Source organism: Calonectris borealis, chromosome 1 (genome assembly GCF_964195595.1).
Source record: "Calonectris borealis chromosome 1, bCalBor7.hap1.2, whole genome shotgun sequence".
Classification (NCBI taxonomy): Eukaryota; Metazoa; Chordata; class Aves; order Procellariiformes; family Procellariidae; genus Calonectris; species Calonectris borealis.
In genome coordinates, this window is record NC_134312.1 from 199,193,313 (window position 1) to 199,215,541 (window position 22,229).

A 22,229-nucleotide genomic window follows, 5' to 3' on the forward strand; every position below is an offset into this window, starting at 1 on the left:
CTGTGGTTCTTTTAATCTAGAAAAACTCTAAATAAGATTAATCACATACCTCTGAAGTTGATACATGGTTTAGTAGGAAAAAACACACACAGTTTTGATTTTTAAAATCTTGTTAATATGGAAATATATTCCCTTAAAACATCAAGGGAGCATTCAAGTTCCATTGATAACCACTGAAAAACTGGGAACTAGCAGCATCGAGATTTGCAGTCATAGCCATGTCACTGTCCCTTCCTATATACCTAGAACACGACGATCACCTAATGATATTTGGCATATACCAAAATGAAGCTATGACAATTGCTATCTGACACATGGGCAGTTAGTGCCAGACACTGTTACAGACAAAACTATATATTGTAAATAATATATTGAGAAAAATATGCGCGACCTAGATAAGGTTGTTATTTTCAGTGACAGCAGCAGATTTTCAGGGTGATATACGAGTTCCGTTGAAGTTAATGGCAAAAAAAAATTCTTGACTTAGCAGTCTGTTTACCTCCCTTTCCTCCTCTTGAAAACGTCACCTAAAGAATTAAGACTTGATTTACAAAGAATTAACTATTGCACTTACATGTTTTCAGAATATGCATTTTTTTTTTGTTAAATACTAATTACTTTTTACTTCTTATTTAAGAACAATATGAAAGTGGCATGCAAACCAAATGGCAGAGGATCAAAGGAAGGCAGTTTTATTTCTGCAGATGACCCAAAATTTTCATAATTACAGGTAGCGTAATTTTCTTAATTAAGGTTGGTGGATTATTAATATTAGTGGCAACTGCTTCTGTTCCTGCCTCTGTGTACATGCATAGGAGACCATTTCAGCTTTCCAGCCACAGCCTGCATAACCCTTGAGTAACAACCTGTACACATGCCATAATTTGGGATCCTTTCACAGATTAGCTACTTGTTGCTCCAAGTTACTTCTAGTAGTAGAAAATGCCATTTTAAAAATACAGAGCACAGCTAATATTCAAAACGATACAATGATGAAGCAGTAGCAGAGTGACTTTTTGTGATGGTTACATTGTTATGCGGTAGAGACCATCGTTTATCACCTCTTTTCATTTTGACCTCAGACCTGCATTTTTTCTGAGCTTTTATAGATTAAATTATATTTTATGGACAAATGTACGGAATGTTTTATCTGATCACATGGGAATACGAATGGCATTAAAAAGCGTTTGAGATTCTCTCTTCTGTTTCTGCTGCTGCTGTAGTAACTTCACAGAGAAGGCTTTGTAAATATTTTTGGATGAACACTTGCATGTCTTTTATGCTTTGTTTACAATAAGCAAAGACAAGTCCTCAGTTCTTCCCTCATAAACAAGGGCTAGCCTCACATAATAGTTTGGTCATAAGGCCATTAAACTGATTCTTTTTCCCCTGAAATTTAATGAAAAAAAAAACAAAACAAACTGATAAAAGCTGACTGGTATACAGACTTCCCCCTGTATTCTGGAACATATTATCTCAACATTACAGTTTGAGTAATTACACCTTTCAAATTCAGTCAATGATTTAAAAATGTGAAATTGTTGGATCTCTCGTAGAGTTTTAATTTATTTCAGCAATAGCAATGGAGAAACATAACCCTACAGCTTTTTACAATTCTATTTATATCTAGCTCTACGTGCCTTGAGTACTCATTCTCACTCCTTTGTAGTTAAGTTTTTTACCTCTTTATCAGTCTGTAGAGTCACTTGCTGTTCCATTACGCTTTGTCTTTGGCTGGGTTTCAGCAGCCGCTGAGTTCTGAAGTGATGAAACTTCTATGCATGTTTTATGTTTGGAGATTTCAAAGGACTTTGCAATGTTTCCATCAAGAGACTTAGCTGAAATAAGTACTTCACTTAGTTCCTGGTTATTATCCAACTCAACAGTGGCTGCATTTTCAGTCTCAGGGCTGCAGGATTTTGCAGATCCTCCAGCCAGTTCTGAATATGATTCACAGAAAGAAATGCTGTCACAACAAGCTGAGTTTTGCATGAGAGGCCAAGCATCTGAAATGTCTCCACAGGTAGAGTGTGAAAGAGAACCAAGGAAGGTAGGAATCATTTCTCCAACAGAATCAGAAGCCCTGCAAAAGGATAAAAGACACATGGTTTCAAAAGCATTCCAGAAAATATTATCAGTATTGTAATTACTGTCATTAGTAATTAGAGGTATTTCAGGAAGGTTTAACAGGGTTGTATTAAGTCAATACTCTAGAGGCATCTTGTACAAACAAATTCTTTTGAAAAGGAATACAGTTTGTTCCTCGTCTGGAAATGAAGAAAGCTCTGGAGAACACTACTAAAGGTAAAAAAGGATGCCTAGAGCCCTTTGTACTGTGAATTCAGGATTCTAGAAAACATGAACTACAGTTGGGGTTGTTTATAGTCTAAAGAACAGAAACATGATAAAAATTACTACAGTAGTGTTCAGACACAAAGACTTTTGCAAAGAGGAAGGAATTTATTTGTTCTCAATGCATGGGGGGGGTGTGTGTGTTAAGACAAGATATAACAGGCTTAAATTGCAGCAAGAAAGATGTTTGGGAAGACTCTGGAATCTCCAACATACAATCTTCAAAAAAAACCAGGCTAGACAAAAATCTAACGGAAGTAAAATAAGTAAAGTGGGTTCAGACTGGGAGAAGGGAATAGACAACAAGATTGCTTGAAACTATTTCTATGTGTGCGATTTCATACTGAACATGCATTCACTTTATATTTTTCAGTTTGTTCTGTCTAGCCTTCAAAATGTGAAAAGTTTTTTTTCTATTCTCTTTCATGTGGAAAGGACATAATATTAAAGAAGGGCAAGGATTTTTAATTCTCACAAGGATTATTTTTATTTTATGGAAAATGGAAGACAGTGGAAGTAGAAACTCAGTATTATCTATCTCAAGTGTATTTAAAGTGCATGATGATACTGACATGCCTGAGTACACTATACATGCCTATCTCTGTTGAAAGCCCAGTAATGTTTTTTAATATAGTATACCAAAATAAGTATTAACAAATCCCAAAAGTTATACTAATACATTTTATTTCCAAAAACCGTCTACAGATTTATAAAATGGTAAAGGCTGCATTAAGTGTGATATACAGCAATAATTTGCGTGACAAAACTCATCGCACATTAACATTGCCTGTAACAGACTTTAAGTAGCCTTACTCATTTCCAAAACATGATGCTTTAATAGCTTTGATATACACACAAAGCATTTTCATAGATGAGGCCAAAAGTCAGGACATTGCACCACAATTGAAGGAAATACATTATTTTGGCAAAGGAAATTGGAGCAAACTCCATTTCTACTGGAAGGAACCACAGGATCTTTGATGTCCATATAGCATGGATATAACATTTATTTTTAAAGCCTTAACCAAAAGATCCCTCACAAAGTACATAACTCACAATTTGTCAGCCATGGTGGTATAAAAGGATAACTCAAGCTTGCTGGTATTTAAACAAGTTGTTACAGAAAATTTAGGTATTTTGTATCTTGTACTTATGTCACTAAGTCACCTTGCATAAACAATACCTATGAAGAAGCTGCCTCTACATATTTAGTTACATTTGGCCATAAGAACAAAACAGCTGGATACCAATTTAAACCTTATATGGAAAAAGATTCTAGCTAAAAGAAATAAATACATCCTGTGTTAAAATCTGTAACCAGGAAACTCTGAATGACAGCTTAAATTTTATATATTTAGCTCATGGCACTCCTGTATTTATATTCAGCTGATCAGGAGAAAATAATGGTTACAATCTGGTAGAAATTAAAAAATACTAGATATTTCAAATCTCACAGTCATTAAGAGTTTCTAAAAGAAGAAAATCTTCATGACACTTCTAAACTGTACCTTAATCCCCCCAGATTCACAGGTTTATGCAGCACCTTGCTAACCCACAGCAGAACGGGGGTCACCAAAGCCTCTAAGGTACCATAGAGTAAGAGGAAGACTACCTGCTTGTGAGAGAATTAAGTCACTACTTCTTCAGAGAAACTGATATATCAAGTCAGCATTTATTAAGCAATACTTAAAATCGATTTTTCACCATAAACCTGTTTTTGCACAAAATGGGAGGATATGGCTATAGTTCATGAAAACCCCTCATTCCACTTCAAACAGCTATCGTATCTGTATAAATATTAATTTGACTGCGTAAAAATATTTAATGTTTAATAGACATTTACAAAACTAAGTTACCTTTCATTAAGCGTAGTCTGTGAGTGGAAAGCACAACTGTTACTGCTGTGCTCCATGCTACAGGTTTCATCGCAGCACAGTGATGGAATCAAGTGAACTGGTCCTAAGGAATGAAAATTAATATAGTAATGTTAAAAGTGTTAAAGCTCTGTATAAACTTAGTCTCTGTACTCTTTCAAACATATTAGGATGAGATTTTAAGCCTGCGCTCTTGTGTTAAATTATGTATTTGTTAACATCATAAATGCATCTGTTCTGATACAACTTCACAAAATCTCAATGATTTGAATTATTCAGGTTGTTAATGTCCTTTAGCATTCATATCACATTCTTAGATACTGTCTGGTAAATCCTTCACACTAATTTAAGTCTCAAAGCTAGATGCAGTGCTATTTTTATCAGAAAGAAATGAGATAGACATTTAAAGCTTTTTTTTTTTTTTAAGTGAAGGGTCATTGGAATGAAAACAGGAAAAAAAATCGTAACTAAATAGCTACTTAGCAATTCTATCTGCTTATTGAGAAATTAGCCTAGGACAAAGGGTAGTTTGACAATGTTAGCTCTGTAGTTAAAGTTAAATGTCACAACTCAAGTGTTAGATAAATGTTCATCATGCCATAAAGTCACCTTTTAGTAGACCTAACATACCACGTGTCTGTGATGTGCTTCGCTGGCACTGGCAACATGTTCTGTGATCGTATTCATTTAGCCGTGGTCTATCAAAACATGACAATTCAGAGCCATTGTAGTGAATGTCTTGTGATCTCAGAGACCCTTTGGACAAAATGAATAAAAATATATATTAGTAAATGATACCCTTTTTCCTGTTCAGAGCCTCCTATCTTCATAGAACGCTTAAATGTCATACTATACAGTATTTCCATACATTTTCCAACTGAAAGATCCACAATGATCATGTGGTTTCATATAACGCAAACCACAGATTTTGCAACAAACCCTAGAACAGCTGGTTCAACTACAGCCTCTTCTAGGAAGACATCTGCTCTTATTTTAATGATTTGAGAGTATATCTTATTCACTGTTACATTTTCTCAGTGTTTAATGATTCTCAGTGATTCCCATCTGAAATTTTCCACATTCAGCTTTCAGCCACTGGGATTTTGTTTATGTTATCTTAAAGAGCTTTATATTAACAGCAGACTTCCTTTAATCTGTATAATTGTAGGCCAAGGCAAACAAGTTACTAAATTCCACTAACTGAAGTTTGAATTCACTATGTCTGAATTTGGCAAAACTTACATTGTAAAGCATCTTCTCAGTTAGGAACAATTCTTACAATGCCTCTCTCAATCTTTTTATTTTTGCTTATGCTGTAAGCAGTGTTAACCTCAATTCTCCTATATATTATTCGTTTGACATCCAGGGTTCATTAGATGCTATAAACATATTTTAATAAAAGTTTTTTAAAATGATAACTGGGAACTAGAGTGCTTTTAACTTTTCACTTCCTTAATTTAAATTAAGGGGCAGAAAAAAGTTTATTATAAACAAACTGAATTACATTGATGAACTGTTATGGATTTTTTTTTTAAATTTACAAATCTAACTGGCTTAGGCATTTAATTCATCTTGAATATGCCCATAAAACCAAAATTATTAATGACAAATCTGCTATCTACACGGCCACATTCATTATCTGGATGAGCTAATCTGTGTTTCACAATAGCATGTGATGAACAGACCCTCCATGCTGGTATTTCCACATTGACATTGCAACTCCATAATGACGTCCCAGCTTGGATCCTGAATGGTCCAAATATATCTGTGCAGCATCTAACAGAGTATGGCACAGAGTTAATGCAATTGGACTATTTCTGGACATCTGCACAGCATTTTCTCAGTAGAAGCTGGAACACCCAAATTGAGCTGGCAAACTTGTATGGAGTCTTGGGCTTCTGCTAGCTTGTTCATCTCAACGCTAAACTTGCTTGAACGCTGTAGACGTTTCATTTATTTACCTACAGAGAGATCTGCCAAACTAATACCGGTATATAAATATTACAAAGAAACAGTAGTAATTGGAAACTCACAGCTTGGTTTCTTCTCCATAAACTGCCTCTTACAATAGATAACACAAAGAATAAGAAGAGCTAAGAGCACTGTCGTGAGTGCACTGCATATAACAGCTGCTAGAGCAGTGTCTCGAGGACTGGAAGCAGTTGAAGGGATCTTCACAAGATTGACTTTGGTGGTACCTGAAATATAATTAAATAATAATTAAGGCAAACTGTAAACATTTCAGGAATATAGTCACATAAATGAAAGTCTGGGAAATAGAAGAAGTTGTAGCACAGAAAAAAAAGGATGTTTCATCTGCTAATGTATAAACATTATTTGCATATATAAATAGATACGATTATCAGCAACCACATTACAAAAAAAATCTTTTAAAAAATATATTGCAAAATGAGTGGAGATGCACACAAACACATTCTGACTATCCATGAGAATGGAATCAGATCTTCACCATGAAAACAGAGACCTCTCAATTTTTAATGTCAGATGATTTTAATATGGAGAACATTTCCTAGTGTATAGTTGAGAAAGCTATCCACTAGAGGGAGTCACAAATACATGAACTTCCCTTAATAAGGAAACGTTCTGAGAACTGAGACACCCATAGAAGTTTAAATGCTGTCAAAAGTATCATTTTGCTTGGTTGCGTATGTCATGACACCATGGTCATTTCTAGGATCAAACCTAGGATTTCAACTGTGCTAACTTTTTTTATTCAGTGATAGTTTTATAATACACATAATACCTCTAGTAAAAATTCATCAGATTGACTTTATATCCATATTAGTAAAGACTTAAGCAATATTTCTAGCTTTGACAAACATTGTTACTTTTAGGTGGAAAGTGAAAAAGATTTTTGAAGTATCAAAACTTTAACTACAACTATTGAAACTATCTTAAATTACGAATGGTCTTTTAAAATTAAATTCTTTTTTAACAACTTATGAATTTTGATAGCTCATCCATTTCAATCAACTTTGAAGTCGACATCAATTCAATAATATTTTATGAGAAAAAGGAACAAAACATTGAGTATTTCTCTGACAGCAGATTTTTAAAAAACCACAAACCATATTTTATTAACTTATAAAAATAAGTTAAATGTGCCTATTTACCCCACAAAATCTTTGGTTAAAACCTAAAGACTATAATTTCCTAAGAAATGGTCCATGCAGTCATAAGTTTAAATTGGGAGATAAATGTCTGCCAGAGTATATTAAAATCACTAATCAAATTGTACATGCATAGAATTGTTTGGTATCTTAAATGCAATATAAAAATAGCAGAAGAGAACTACGTTACTAGCTTAGTTAGTGAAATCAATGGAATTGTATTACTCAGGAATAATTTTCTGAAATAATTATGGTATTTCCTCTACACACATCAAACGTGGGCACCAAAGCGTTTACAATACCATATTGCTTTGTTATAATGGCCAGATTGCCAAAAAGCTTGGTATTTTGAAAATCAACTTCATTCCATCCAATTCTAAGTCTTCATTTACCACCAAAGAAAATATTAACTTCTGGGAAATAAAGAATCCAAAATTAAAAAAAAGATACCCAACGTTAAATAAAAACAGTTTCTGTGGATTATAGTATCATGTAATTGCTGGTAAGTGGGGGAATATAAAAAAGTGGAGAGGTCAGATCATGTCTATTATTCAGAAGAAAGAATGTTTAGTTGTTAATTTCCTGATTTCACTGTGAAGAGAAACAAGTGTTACTGCATTTACATCCGCTCGAATATTTCTATTTACCTTCGATTTGTACTATTATGTTCCACTGTCACATCGAAAGTGCGAAGAGCAAATTTATAGCAGATCTTTTTTATATCCTTTTAACTTGCCAAATTGGACCTACTGGAGTGGACCTACTGGAGAGAGTCCAAAGAAGGGCCACAAAAATGACTGAGGAACTGGAGCCTCTCTCCTATGACGAAAGGTTGAGAGAACTGGGACTGCTCAGCCTGGAGAAGAGAAGGCTCAAGGGAATCTCATCAATGTGCATAAATCCTTGAAGGGAGGGTGCAAAGTGGACAGAGCCAGGCTCTTTTCAGTGGACCAGAGGCAATCAGCACAAACTGAAGCACAGAAGGTTCCCTTTGAACATCAGGAAACACTTTTTTAACTGTGAGGGTAACCGAGCACTGGCACAGATTGACCAGAGTGGTTGTGGAGTCTCCCTCCTTGGAGATGCTTAGAAGCCATATGGACATGGTCCTGGGCAACCAGCTCTAGGTGACCCTGCTTGAGCAGAGGGGTTGAACCAGATGATCTCCATAGATCCCTTCCTATCTCAATCATTCTGTGATTCTGAGTTATTGAAATACAACAGATCTCAAAACTCAAGTCAATAAAGAGGCTGAAGTCTCCTACATGCACTAGAAGTACATTTTGAAACTCTGTCCTTGTACTGAAATGTTATCATTTTCATAGCAGATGGTCTATCTATTATTTGTGTTCCAGATAACAGAACAAAATTCCAACTCAGGGTCTCAGGTATTTTTCCTCTTAAATAATTATTACCTGTCCTTCTCTTTATGTTCTTCTATAATTCCTATTACTAAGGAAGAGCTAAGTTCTATGAACTCTTTTCCAGATCTTCATTGTTATTTAAAAGAAAAAGCAACCAGTGTCATAATCTTTTTGTCATATCTTGAATGCTCTTGGCAGGAGCATTGCAATCTTCCACAGAGAAAAGTTTTCATTCAGTTTCTAGGATTCTTGCAGCTGTAGTTTTAAGTTTATAGTTTTAACAGACTGCAGAAATTTCTGCATGGTATGTAAAGTTCCAGGATATAATTCTGTGAGCAGCAGTAAAACTATATAAAAAAAAAGCTGCCCATACAGCAACGTGTGCTGGCTTTGGTGTGAATATCAGGGACTGCGCTTTGATATCAGGTTTTCAATTTTAGTCAACTACCTGATCTAGTCTTTAGAAGGTTAAAGACAGCCTGGACAAGTATTTAAAAGCAAGACAATAAAAAACTGATCAGGACGTCTTCAAATATTTTTCATATCAATATACCTACTTGTATCAATGTACCTACCTAAAAGCACTAAACAGTCTTTAGAAATTAGGCCTTCATGATTAGTAGAAAACAGAATTGTTGATTTTGAAAGCAAAAATAGAACAAGAACACTGGAGGTGGAGCTGCTATATTTTTCTCTCTCTTCATTTGCTCACAAAATATATCTATTTGCAAGTATAATTACATGTTACATATTCTGGGAAATTATAAATGATATATATTTCTTTAGTGCTCATCAGCAATATCCAAACTGGAAATACAGTGATTTTATTTTAAATAGGGATGGCAAAAGTTTAAATTTATTTTAGCCATCTAGTTATTTAAGATTTATTTTATTTGGTTGATTTTGTTTTTTTTTTTACTTGAGAAAGCAATTTTCTATTCCTGAGACTGCCTACCACTCATCTTCACCTTCAAAGAACTTCTTGGAATAGCTACTGTGAGCAGTCCATTGTAGTGTAGCTCTAATTATAACGATAGTGATCTTCCCTGCAGAGACCAACATTTCAGAAGTGGATTGCTATTGTAGAAGTGGCCCGTTGGGCATTGCTGAACTCTGCTTTCAGTGTTACTCAGATATGTATGCATTTTCATAAACTCTTTCTTTTTAGGCTCACAGACTTACTGGTCCCATTTCAGTAAAGCAAGGAGGTGCATTTTAAACTTTAAACTTGTGCTTACACGTATTAAATGATTACATGATTAAATTTAAATATGTAATTAAACACTGTGAATTGGACATGATACATTAAGAAAGGAGGGAGGAGGTGCACACTGTTTTATGATTCTGGAAAGCATGTGCGTATTATGCATCACATAAAAAACCCAAAAATATATTTTATTTAAGAAATAGGTTTCCTTTTCTAAGTCTTAGTTCCAACATATTCTGGAAATGTGCTAGCGCTAAAGAAGAATTATCCAAAATACCAAGCTGTCTCCTGCATAATTTTGAGCAGTAAGCCTAAATACATATTTTTCCCTTAATTAACCAATAGTACATCGTAATGTCAGTATATGCAAAGGTGTGGTTCTTAAAAGCAAGTAAATTTTCTGTTAATCCAAGAATGTTAAATAGCAGTAACTCAGCTAATACAGAACATATGAATCCCAGCTGTATCACTGTAACTTCTGCCAATAAACAGAATAGCTGAATTTTCGGCCTATTATACCAAAAAACCAGAGACAGGACAAAATGTAAAAAGACTTCCTTTATCACTTATTTTATGTTTATTTTCTCAGATTTTTTTTCAGAAATCATGATTAGTTATAGTCACTACTGGAATCAGAATGCCTAAAAGAAAGCTTTCTGTGGTAGATTAACAACGTGAAAATAGAACTTGCAACATTTTACGTTTCTTCCATAGATATAATAAATAATAATAATATAATAATATAATAATTACCAAAGTTGAGGAGGATAAAATGTGGAATATTATATTGGGGTTTTCTTTCTTACCATGTCAAGTCAATGCTAACCCAAAGAGGGTTTCCTCAATAAACCAAAGCTAATCAAAACTTCACTTAGATAGCAATAACATGGTAACATTGGACAGAGTGCCATCTTCTACAATCAGGATTTAAAATAAGATACAAAAGTAAATTAAAATGTTGTTAATTCCTGGAATATGGGTATTTCTGGTCAAGAGAGGAGAAAGAAGCATTTGCCTATTATAAAAAGTGTTTGCCCACTACCTTTATGGCCCAAGTCAGTGGTATCAACCTTAATTTGACAAGAATTAAGGGCTCAGACATGCCCTGAAGTTATGATAATTTAACAAGTTACTGCCTGTCAGCTGAATTGCAGTGGCTATCTGTATGTGTGCTCTTGATCCATGGAAAATGCAAGGCAATGTGACCTATCTTGAAACTGCTTCATTTTGAAAAAAGTTTAAGAGATGTTTATGTTCATTTAAAAGTAAAAAGGCAATACCTCTACCTATTCCCCAATAAGCAAAAGAATGTATTATATATAAACATGATGTGTGTATATATAGTTCAGATACTACATGTATTATATATGTGTGTATGTATATAATACATGTGTAATATATACTACTGAGCATTAACATCAATGGAAAGTAAGTTGTCCTGAGTATATTTCTGAGTCTTTACAAAGCAGCAGATTGCCTCCCTTCTCCTAATCTTTCAAGTAGGAGGTAAGAAACTTTATTAAACATTACTGTTGGAGACTGTGGTAAAGACTGGAGAGAGTCTCCCAACATCTGTAAAAGGACAGCCATTTGCGTGCATGGCCTATACCCAAAAGTTCATCATGTCAAACCACATTTTTCAAATGTACTCCAAGTGCTGACTTTAAAGCTTTTAGTTTCCAAGTTAGTGCCCTACAACTTTTTTTTTGTTATTTTTTAAATAAATGTACCAAAAAACCCTAGGGGAGAAAATTACTATTCAAGTATTTATCCATTGTTTGGAAATCCTGAGAAATGTGCTTATAAATTAAAATCTTTGGAATTTGATTTATTCATTTCCAAGACCATTTCTCTTGCACTACATATTTTCACAAACTCCAACTGCTGACAGCCTTTTATGTTTAAAACAGTAGAACAATTACACTGTGTATGTGAATTTAAAATATATATTCTACAGTACTGGATACACACCACTATGTCTGTAAGGCATAGTCAACCTCTGCAACATGTTCTTCTTTTAGTAATTAAGAGATTTAATTCTTGTTACTACCATGGTCATCTAAACTGAACTGATATATGGGCACAAAAGTAACATTGTTTCATACACAAAACTTTCACCTTTGAGAACTATCTAGCCATTTAAAATGCTACTACATGAGAATAAAGCCTTAAATCACTGGTACCCTCAAATAACCTGAAAAAAACCTGAGAGTAAGCAAAAAATCAGAGGAAGTGGGATAAAATCTACATATCCTCCCCCTGCAACATAATATAACTGGTTATTAATGTGAAAAAACAGTACGTCTCTCCTCCATAAATCGGAAATTCTTAGCATGATCTGGTGGCACAGAATATATATTGCTGTTAATGTGACTGTGGTGTTGTCAGCAATTACCTTACTGACTTTTGCTTCTAGCAGCTCGCTTTGCACCTCTGACAGTTGAGGGTGTCTAATATCTATTTTGCAGAAAATACAATTTCTTTCTCAGGTGTTTTCATGTGTTAAATCAGTATCACATAAAGTTTGTGTCAGAACATATGAGATTGCTAGGTACAGCAGAAAACCTATTTCCCTACTTTACTTCTAACCTGTACTTTAAACCAAATTCTTTTCCAGACATGTTTTAGGAACAAGAACACAATATTTTAGGATATTCTCTTGTTCAAATCCAACTATAGAATGCATCCATCCCACCCAGGCTATGATTTTCAACAGAAGGTGAAAGTAGAAAGTATCTGTTTTGTATTCTGTATGTGCAGTCCCATTTCATCTTTAGGACTACCCAGTTATAGAATAAAAACAATCTGGTCCAGTATTTGAGTCAATTAAGTCTGTTTATGACAATTACTGCTTGTATACACACTCTATCACTCTCAGTTCCAAAATGCTTATACAAGGCATTACCCACATAAGCAGAAGAGTTTGTATTGCCTAAATGCACACCATTTTCAAGTGGGTAACTACTGCCATTACCTGTTTTCTAAAAGAGGAGAGGAAGACCATATACTCTTTAGAATCTAATTATATATTCAGTAGTTAAATGACAACGGCATGTATGTAAATATAAGAATAAGCATGTCTGAAGGTTGTTTCTTTAGCCAACAGAGAGTAACCCACTTTCATTAATCAAAAGAGTAATTGAACATTGTGAATCCCCTGCATACAGATCTGTTCTAAAAGGTTCAAACAAGATCCCATAGTTGCTGTGTGATGAGCTTGTAGATTGGTGCATGGATTGGTTTTCAGTATGGATTGAAACATGACAGTGTGGAAAGCTCCATCCTGTAACCATGACCAGACAGGCAGGACTGAGGGCTGGCAGGGTAGCTATGACACTTTACGCCCTCACCTGGGCAGGGAACATACATGCTCTTCCAGCTACGCATTGCTGACACACTATACATATTTCAAATGCAATTGCCATGTACACCCACAATCACTGAAATTAATACAGTACTATATATATATATATTTGTATAAATCCCAGTAAAGCAAGAAGTGAATTGTAAGTCAGTCAGTCATAAAAGAGTTTTCGTCTTCCTCTGATTCAATTAGAAGTAATTTCTAACACTTCACTTTCTAACACAATTATTTCCCTCTTTGTCCTGGTTCAGCTGTGGTAAAAGCCAGGGAGTAGAGCAAAAGCTTGTATGATGAGTGCAAGCCTGTATCCTAAATTTGTTAACACAAACTTTGATAAACATCACTTATAGTCTATGCAGTACATTTTCAAGAGCTATGGTTTTTTCTTGCTTTAAAAATGTTTTGTAAACATTGAAGATAGTAACACTTCTGTCTGCTGACCGGATATGTGTTTTGTCATCAGAATCACAGGGTATGTTGTGATAATTTTCAGTCACAAAGTTTTTATAGCTTTAGACAATAGGGATTGTATACTCAAAGAAAAAATTTATATAAACGAGTTACACATTACAAGACCTAGTACATTTGAATATAAAATTATTCGCAGGATCATTTGCTTACTTTGCTTAAAAAGGAAGTTCTTGAATTGGCCAAATAATCTATCTAGTCCAGAGAGCTAGATGTTCCAGCAGTGATAAAAAAATTCAACAAAATTTTAGTACCCTTCCCTTGTTGCTTCCTGGGCTACAATTAAAATACGAAATAACTGGGTGAGGAAAATGAAATCCTTATGGTTAGAGACATTTCCACTCCTTAAAAATCTCTGTAATGTACTAACATTTTTTGTTACTGAATGTGAAAAAACATAAATGCTAAAGAAATTCTTCCAACTATTAGAAATTCCATGCAGAAAGAGCCTACTTCTAAAATGTGACTAATAAAAAATCAGTATTGGAAGAGATCTGGAAATACATATATGTGTGTGTGCATGTGCGTCTGACACTGGAAGAATTTATTACATTAAATTTTAAAAAGGTTACTTCTGAATTGAGAGAATATATGAGAAGTAAAATACAAAAGTCCCACAATTTTCAGATAAGCTTTTGAATAATCTAAAAATCAATGCACATGTAAAATTGATGCCCCTATATTTTGGTACTCGTTTTGAAGAGTGACAAAGGATTTGATCTTTTGGCACAGGTCTTAAGTATGTAGAAGTTAAGCCCTAAAATCTGTAATTTTTAAATCCAAGGTCTCTCTCCAGGCAACCAGAGGCCTGTATTAGATCACATACTTCCTATACAGTTCAAAGAAAAAGTTAAACATTGAACAGAATCTGAAATATCTGTCACACTGAGTAACACGGTGCCTAAAGTCACCATGCTCGGCCTATAGACATAGAATCCTGGAGAGGGATACCAAACTTTGTTCTTCCCATAAGTTACTCAGAGTGGCAGAGAGGGACTTCCATCTTCTCTTAAAACTCTCCTGAGAACAAAAATCTATGATCTTATTTTAAAATTAAATTGAGAGGGGAGAAATCATGAGCATGGCTTATAATGCCTTTCAGATGCAACTCTTGAAAGCGGTAATGATGGGGTTTCTCCCTTCTGTAAAAGCTTAAGAGCCTTTTGCCCAGAAGCACAAGATGGAGGTTCAATTGCCTCCTGTGCCACCTCCATGGAGACTATTTTAGCCACTAGGCTATAAGCTGAGCTGGGTAAAACCTTATTTCATCTCTCCAGTTGAATTTGCTGAGTTGTAAAGCTTCAGGAGAAGTAGTAAGGACCCCTCTTCGTGTAGCCAACAGAGACGTGAAATATATTTGTGGAATACAACAAAATTAAATAAACCATATTAAGGCTTGTCCACCACTTACTTTTTTCCTGTTTATAATTACGTTAAAATATCACTAACGTAGGTTAAAATCTCCAGGCAAGACAACTACTTCTGAATGTGGGGTGTGTGTTTGTTTTGTGGTGTTGTTGTTTGTTTGGTTGGTTTTTTTGGGGGGTGGGGGGGATGGGAGTAGGGTGGGGTTGTTTTTTTGTTTTTTTAAAAACATAACTGCTAGCCATTTCCATATATTGGGGGGAAAATATATTTATACTATGGAAAACAGAGTGTGTTTATGTAATTAAGACTGTTTCATAATACTTACAACTGGGCTGAATTATGATTCTGAATTAAGGTAGAAGTTAAGAGTTGCATAATCAACCCTACTTTCTAACTTTTTAATGTTCAACTTTGCAACCTCAGCATCTTTTAAAAACGCTTTTTTGGATAAGTACTCTGAAATACATGGGATTAAATATAAATTTTCATAATTTTATAACATATAGCTTTAACACTTTTAGAAGCTGGACATTTATCACCAGCTTACTGTAATACTGCAAATATCAAAGTAAATGTCATGATTTACTGCAAAGAAAGTTACCTACTGTGCAATAGTAAGTACGCACATGAAAACTATAGTACAGATGAGAAAGCTGTAGCTTTGAAGTCAGAAATAATAATAGCTTATAAAAAGCAGTTTTTAATGCACCACTTAAAGCTTTGGGGATAAAGTCAAATCATACAGAACAAAAGATGCTGCGTACAAGATCCTTGCTTTGTTATATTACCTAATCTGAAACAGAACATCTCTCCTCTTTAACAGAAGTCAATAGAAATTAGTCATAGAATACAGAAGACGCTCTGAAAGGTTATCTTTGAAAAGTCAAGCTCTGTTGGTGAGATTCATCTGAGAAACATCTGCTTCTGAGGGAGTCACCTGAACTTTCTCTACACAGCGGTGGTGGGGAGGAGAAAGGCTCTTTTAGGGTGCAATTAATCTGATTTGTTTTAAACAGCTCCCTTGATCGTTTCTCTCCACTGAATACAGACTGAGCCTAAGGTCACCAGCTTATAGATGTAGCCATTAGAGATATCCACAGTCAAGAAGGAGGCATCCTACTCTGGGTTTGTCAAGTAAGGACGCAGGGTTTTGGACGCCTTTGACTATTTTGACTTTCATTTCTCTGTTTCAGTTCATTAACTGTATAACAGACACTATACATTTTACATCACTTCTGTTGTAAAGATAGAAGTCAGTAACAAGTGCAAAATTTGTAACAACTGCTTTACAGTGTCAGAACCACAGAAAAACCCAGCAGTAATTAGTAACTCACATTCTGCATGGAATATAAAATAGTGCGTAGCAAATAAGGCCAGACATAGAATTATAGGTTTTGCCTATCCTGTGCTTTAAATGAACAAAGGCCCAGTGGGAAATAACACATGCAACAATGTAAATAAAACCTGTATCAGAGTGACTTTATACGAAGGAATCTAATTATGGTTGCAGGCCTCAATTCTGGCACATTCTAACTTTGGCAAGTTTTCCTAGAACGCGGGCTTTGGTTTGTACAAAACATTTCATCAAAGAATAAGAAAAGAATTTTTTAAATAATTTTTTTAATTTATGTTTTTATTTATTTAGCAGGAGTGAAAAAATAAAAATAATCTACACTCTAAAAACTCAAGTTTCCTCCTTAAAATTAATTAAAAACGTAAGAGGAAGATCAGGTTTTAGGAAGACAGATACAATCATTCAATGTTGAATTTGCAGTTTTCATCTAACCTGTTATTGGCATCTAAATGAAACTAACTTCAGAAGTCTGAAGGTCTAAAGACGAAGTCAGAGCTACTCACCTTAGGCTCTCTTTCTAAAACAGAGCCAGAAATAGAAATCTCCAGAGAAGTAATTAATCCAAAATGGCTTGAAAGACTGCTTAGTGTTAGTCATTGAAGCTTACCTTATCTGGCTTGCCTGAACTCTTGAGGTACCTAATTCTCTCCAGTGATTATCAGTGGGAGTTTGGGCTGACAACTTCAGTATTAAGCATTAACTTTTATATGCCTAAATTAGGGTGCATTAATTCCATCCTAAATTTCCACATGCAGATATGGTAACTATAAATTACATTCAGTAGCATGCACATACAATTATACCACTGGTCTTAAATGAAACTTTATTAAAACTGGTGGATACAACCCTTTATTTAAGAAAGCTGCAACAGAGCTAATCTTTTTAAGAAACAGTCACAGCCTATACCTCAAAGGCACATGTCACTGCGCAAAATAACACGTGAGATCACTCTATCATCTTTGTAAAAGAGGAGGTTGGCAGCACACTGCTTTAGCACAAGTGAACCAGTAAGAGTGAGAATGTGTGAGGCCTATCACCCAAAAAATTAAAGATGAGCAAAGTAGAGGACAACTGGAAGGATACAAGTGATCAGTAGGGACATTAGGTCTTTCTTTTATTAGGTTGTTTCCAGCTCATGAAGTGTTAGTTTATAATGAATCATTACTGCTAAGGCCCTTAGTGCACAACTCCTGTTTAAGGCTATCGCATCTTATCCTATTTCCAATACATTCCAGTCCTCCAGATAATTCCAGTCCTCTGGAGCGATACTTCAGTGTTCTTTTGCTTTACAATGTTCTTCTTAATAGAGAGTTGGCAATATGGAAAGTTTCAGCCCAGATGGATTCCCTGTCTTTTCTACTGTATTTTTTTTAAACAAGAAATTTAAGAGAAACACAGCCTAAGTATTTTGTAGCCAAGTAACATAGCCAATAGTATCTACCAGCACAAAGTAGAATAAAAAACCCCAACACACTGTTGTGCATTTGTTTAGCAGTATTTTATACTCGCAAGTCAGTCACAACTTGGACTCTCTGTACCCAAAAGCCATAGCAGTCAGCATATTTATACCGTAGGCACCAAAACTCAGTGCTGTTTAAGTGGTGCTAATGCAACCATTCCCAGAATTAGCTGGGTGATTATGAGAGAGAAATTTAAACTAATATTTTCAGTCTGAACATAGCTTAAAAGCATGTTATTAAATTCATATATTTAAAATAGTTTAATGCTTCTGTAATTAGAAAATGTCTAAAAAAAATCTAAAAAAAATTACTGAAAAGCTGTAACTACCACTTACATTTTTTCAGATTGCCCCTAACACAATAAAGTAAAAATTAACTGAAAAAGTGTTTTGCAGCTTTACTGCAATACTGGAATAATTTTGATCAACCTAATGGTCAAGTTAAATAAGAACCTTGCAAACCCACTCCATACAATGAACAGATAATTGCTTATAGCCACTGCAAGATTGGGCTAAAGGGCTAGCCACATTAGTAAGTACACATAAGAAAAAAAACATAGGAAATAGTACTTATTCAGTACAGGTCAACGATTAAGCCCCTTCTCTGTAACTCAGGAATTTCAAGTTCACTTTAATCTAGTGTAATTGAGCTAACCGGCTCTTACATTAAAAAGTAATGATTAAGTTAAATTTCTTGCAGACATTCTGTACCTAAAACAAACATGCAGTATGCCTCTGGCAAAGAAGGATACTAATTATAGGATTGACTCATAAGATGAAAGGTTGCACAAGTTACTACTAGAAACAAAAGTATGGTAAACTGGTTTGAAAAAACATATTGAAATTCTCATACTCCGCAGTTAAAATGAGAATTTCATTTTCTAACTGTACTTAACAGTGTCAAGAAACAAAACTAAACATGCTTGCAAACTGATGAACGAACTAGAAGTGAATGCTGCAATTACAAACTTCATCATTCTATACACTAAGGAATTTTTTAACCTAATAAAGAAGTGAGGTCTCTATAGTGAATTTTTACTACACAAAACCATGCAAAACTATGTATTTTGGTCACTCTCAGCTTTCTTTTGTTATATAAAACATGCTCTTAAAATGGATATTTAAGGATTCATTGCATTGTCTGGCAATGAACCCCTAACTTCACTCTTAATGCAACAATTAATTCCCTGATTTAAAAGGAATCATAAAAGAAACATATCACTAAGGCTCCAGACATCTGTGGGGAAGGATATGCAAATTCAAAAGTAGTTTTGTATTTCAAACTGAAGCTTTCGCTGGGATTAGCAGATAGGGTTGCCAGCTGTGAGTTAGAACAAAGATACGAGATCTGCCCTATACGTTACCGTGTACTGATTTGATATAACTAACCTTCTGAATGCCAGATGGGCACCACTTATGCAAACTCCTATTAACAGCTGCATGAGCTTCTGATGTGAATTCATGAAATAAATGAAATTTGATTCAATTTATTTTAAAATCACAAGTTGACATTTCAATTTTCATTTCAAGCTATACATTTTCCATCATATTGTAGCAAGCAATGAGGAATGTATTTTCGAAGAGATTTACATTGGAATACTGTGTTCTCTCCAAAATACATTAATACATGCTTTAGTCGGTAAAAACGGATTACACATAATTAGTGCAATTTTCATGCTGAAACTAGAAAGCCAATGCCTTTCAGTGCAATTCAGCTTGGTCAAATATCCCCTCAACTTCATACCATCTACTTAAAACTCTACTGGATTATGATCATACATATTTTATACATTAAATTTTCAGAGATTATAAACAAATAGTGTAGAAAAACATTTCTATTCTTAATTTATTCTATGATTTCCATTTGTATGATGGAAGCCATTCACATTACATCTGCTCACTCTGAAAATTATTTAATCTTTATATGGCTAACAGCTTTCTAAGTAGGGACTGCTAATACTAATCTTCTAGATTTTATATTAAAGTAGATGATTTTTTAAAGTTTCAAACTTCTAGTATTCAAATTTTCCTGTCTCTGCCCCATCATGGTCCAGAATTTACCATTTGTTTTACATTATTTTCCTTTCTGTAGGTCTTCTGCTGTTGATGAATGTGGTAGGAGCTTATGCTACAACCTTCTCAGTAAGTGCACTAATGCAGCTTCCTGTTCACTACTAGATCACTCGTTTCCGTAAAATCAGATCACTTGTTTCCATAAAATCAGAAAATTCCTTGTCTGAGGTCTCTGTTACTCTGTCAGCATGGACAGAAATTAGTCATCAGGGTCAAAAGGATTTAAAAGGAATAATAAATGACAACAGTATAGTATATACTGTGTTCACTTAGGAAACCAAACTGAAGAAGACACAATTCTAATCTTGCCATGTATCTTAAGAGGTTTGCAATAACACTTGAATTTACAATTCTGAAATTATTTTTAGCAGCCAAAAATGACAACTGCCACACCTATAGGCCACACTGGCAACATTCAGCATGCTTCAAATATGTAATAGTTAAAAACAATTAAAGACAAATTCTCTGTTCTCAGAAACCTGGCCTTTCCTAGCCTACCAAAGACGAAAAAGGACTTTCCCCCCAAAGAATGCTAAACTGCCAGGAAGGAAAATTCTTTCACAGATCCAGAGAGTGGTATGATATAGGCATTAAAGAAATGATCCGTGTGCTCAATGATAACCACCAAACACTCTGATAGGTGTTCAGTCAACAAACCCAATTCAGTTCAATCTAGATAAATCTAGAACTTAAATGATAGGGATGTAGAATGACAGGAAACATTTGACTGTCAGCAAGAAAGCACTTCCTATCGATAACCTCTTATAGCCTGAGGAAAGTCTCAGTGAGGGTAAATCAGCACAAAGGTGGGACACAAGCCCACCAATTCTGGAAGAGGAAACCTTATAGCAGCGTCCACCTGCGTTACATCACAAGCTTGCACAAAGTAGCAGCAAGAAAGAACTAGAAAGGGTTGTTTAGGTTTGGTATTTTTGTTCTTTTGGAAGAGCTACAGCGTACCTTCATTCGTCAGTTGCAACTGAAGTAGTGATCTTCATGAATCTCTACCATCAAAGAGACAGTAAACTGTGAATCCTTAAAAAGTACAAATGTCTTCATCGTCATGTTAAGATAAAATGAGTATTCTACCTCCTTATTTGTCACTTTCTAGCACCAACAGCATTTTGCATAAAATGTATATATATGACTGCCCTTGAATCAAAGGAAAGAGTATTATTTTCAGACCCACATAAAAACCTAACCTTACTTTTGCTAGGACAAAGTGAGATTACAATATTGTTTATTTACTGAAAGATGGATGGTTTTCACTGTAGGTGTATCAGTTTGGGCTTCCTTCTTCCTCAATCAGACAGATTTCACATACAAAAAGCTCTTCACTGTGGAACTTTCTATCTACATTTTGATCCAGAAAAAAGTTTCAAAATCCATCTCACACAGTCTTAATTATGGCAACATGTGTGATATCAATCTAACAAACCACGTTTTGCCAAAAGAAAAATCACATACTATAATTACCATATGTAATAAAAGGAAAGGTTTAACAATTTCCTTGAAAAATGACACAAAGAAAAGGGGGATTCAAAGTACATCCTTCTGTAGAGCCTCCAGAAAGAAATACTACCAAGAAATATGCATTAAAGCCAAACTTTGTTTGGCTTTGCACTGCTACTGCAAAGTCTATGTTAGTGAACCATTCCTTGATCTTGCATATGCCACGTAAATATTTATTTGTATCTCAAGGACATTTTGAGTTTTTACAGCTGCTCAGAAAATATTTTCATTACAGAAGTACAAATACAATTACAATCAAGGAAAGAAAAAAAGTCAGTATCTTTCTGAATGAAGAGGTATAAAACCTACACCAGTTAATACAGCAGAAATGTCTTTTAATGTTTCTTTTGTGCAGATTCATTCTCTGATGTAGAGGATTACTCATTACAGTGCATGAAGCAGTGCGTTAAACTTTTTCGGTTCAATAAATCATATGTTAGAATGTATTCCTGATGTTCCACTTGAATTTACAATTACCAAGTTTCACCCCATTACTCATAAATCAGTTTCTGGAAAACTGTGGCATGCTTTCTTTCCTCTTGATCATACTTTTTACTGGGGGGGGGGGGGGGGGGGGGGGCCACGGGGCAGGGAGAAAAAGAAAAAAAAAGATCAGAGGTAAACTTTTTGTCTGTTTATGTTTTTCTTCCTTTTTTTTGATACGCATTGATTTTTTCTAAACTTTTCAGAGCCTTCACAGAGC

At 34.7% G+C, this 22,229-nt stretch overlaps 1 protein-coding gene across 2 annotated transcripts in view; it reads right to left on the minus strand.

Moving 5' to 3' along the window:
- Window positions 1-22,229, minus strand: part of TNFRSF19 (TNF receptor superfamily member 19) — a 60,781-nt gene that overhangs the window by 3,675 nt on the left and 34,877 nt on the right. For both annotated transcript variants that reach the window (XM_075139925.1, XM_075139926.1), the window contains 4 exons: window positions 6,260-6,424; window positions 4,857-4,982; window positions 4,209-4,311; window positions 1,683-2,083 (listed from right to left, as the gene is read on the minus strand). In XM_075139925.1, coding sequence (XP_074996026.1) covers window positions 1,690-2,083; window positions 4,209-4,311; window positions 4,857-4,982; window positions 6,260-6,424 — 788 coding nt within the window. In that variant the 3' untranslated portion in view covers window positions 1,683-1,689. The remainder of the gene's footprint in view (window positions 1-1,682; window positions 2,084-4,208; window positions 4,312-4,856; window positions 4,983-6,259; window positions 6,425-22,229) is intronic.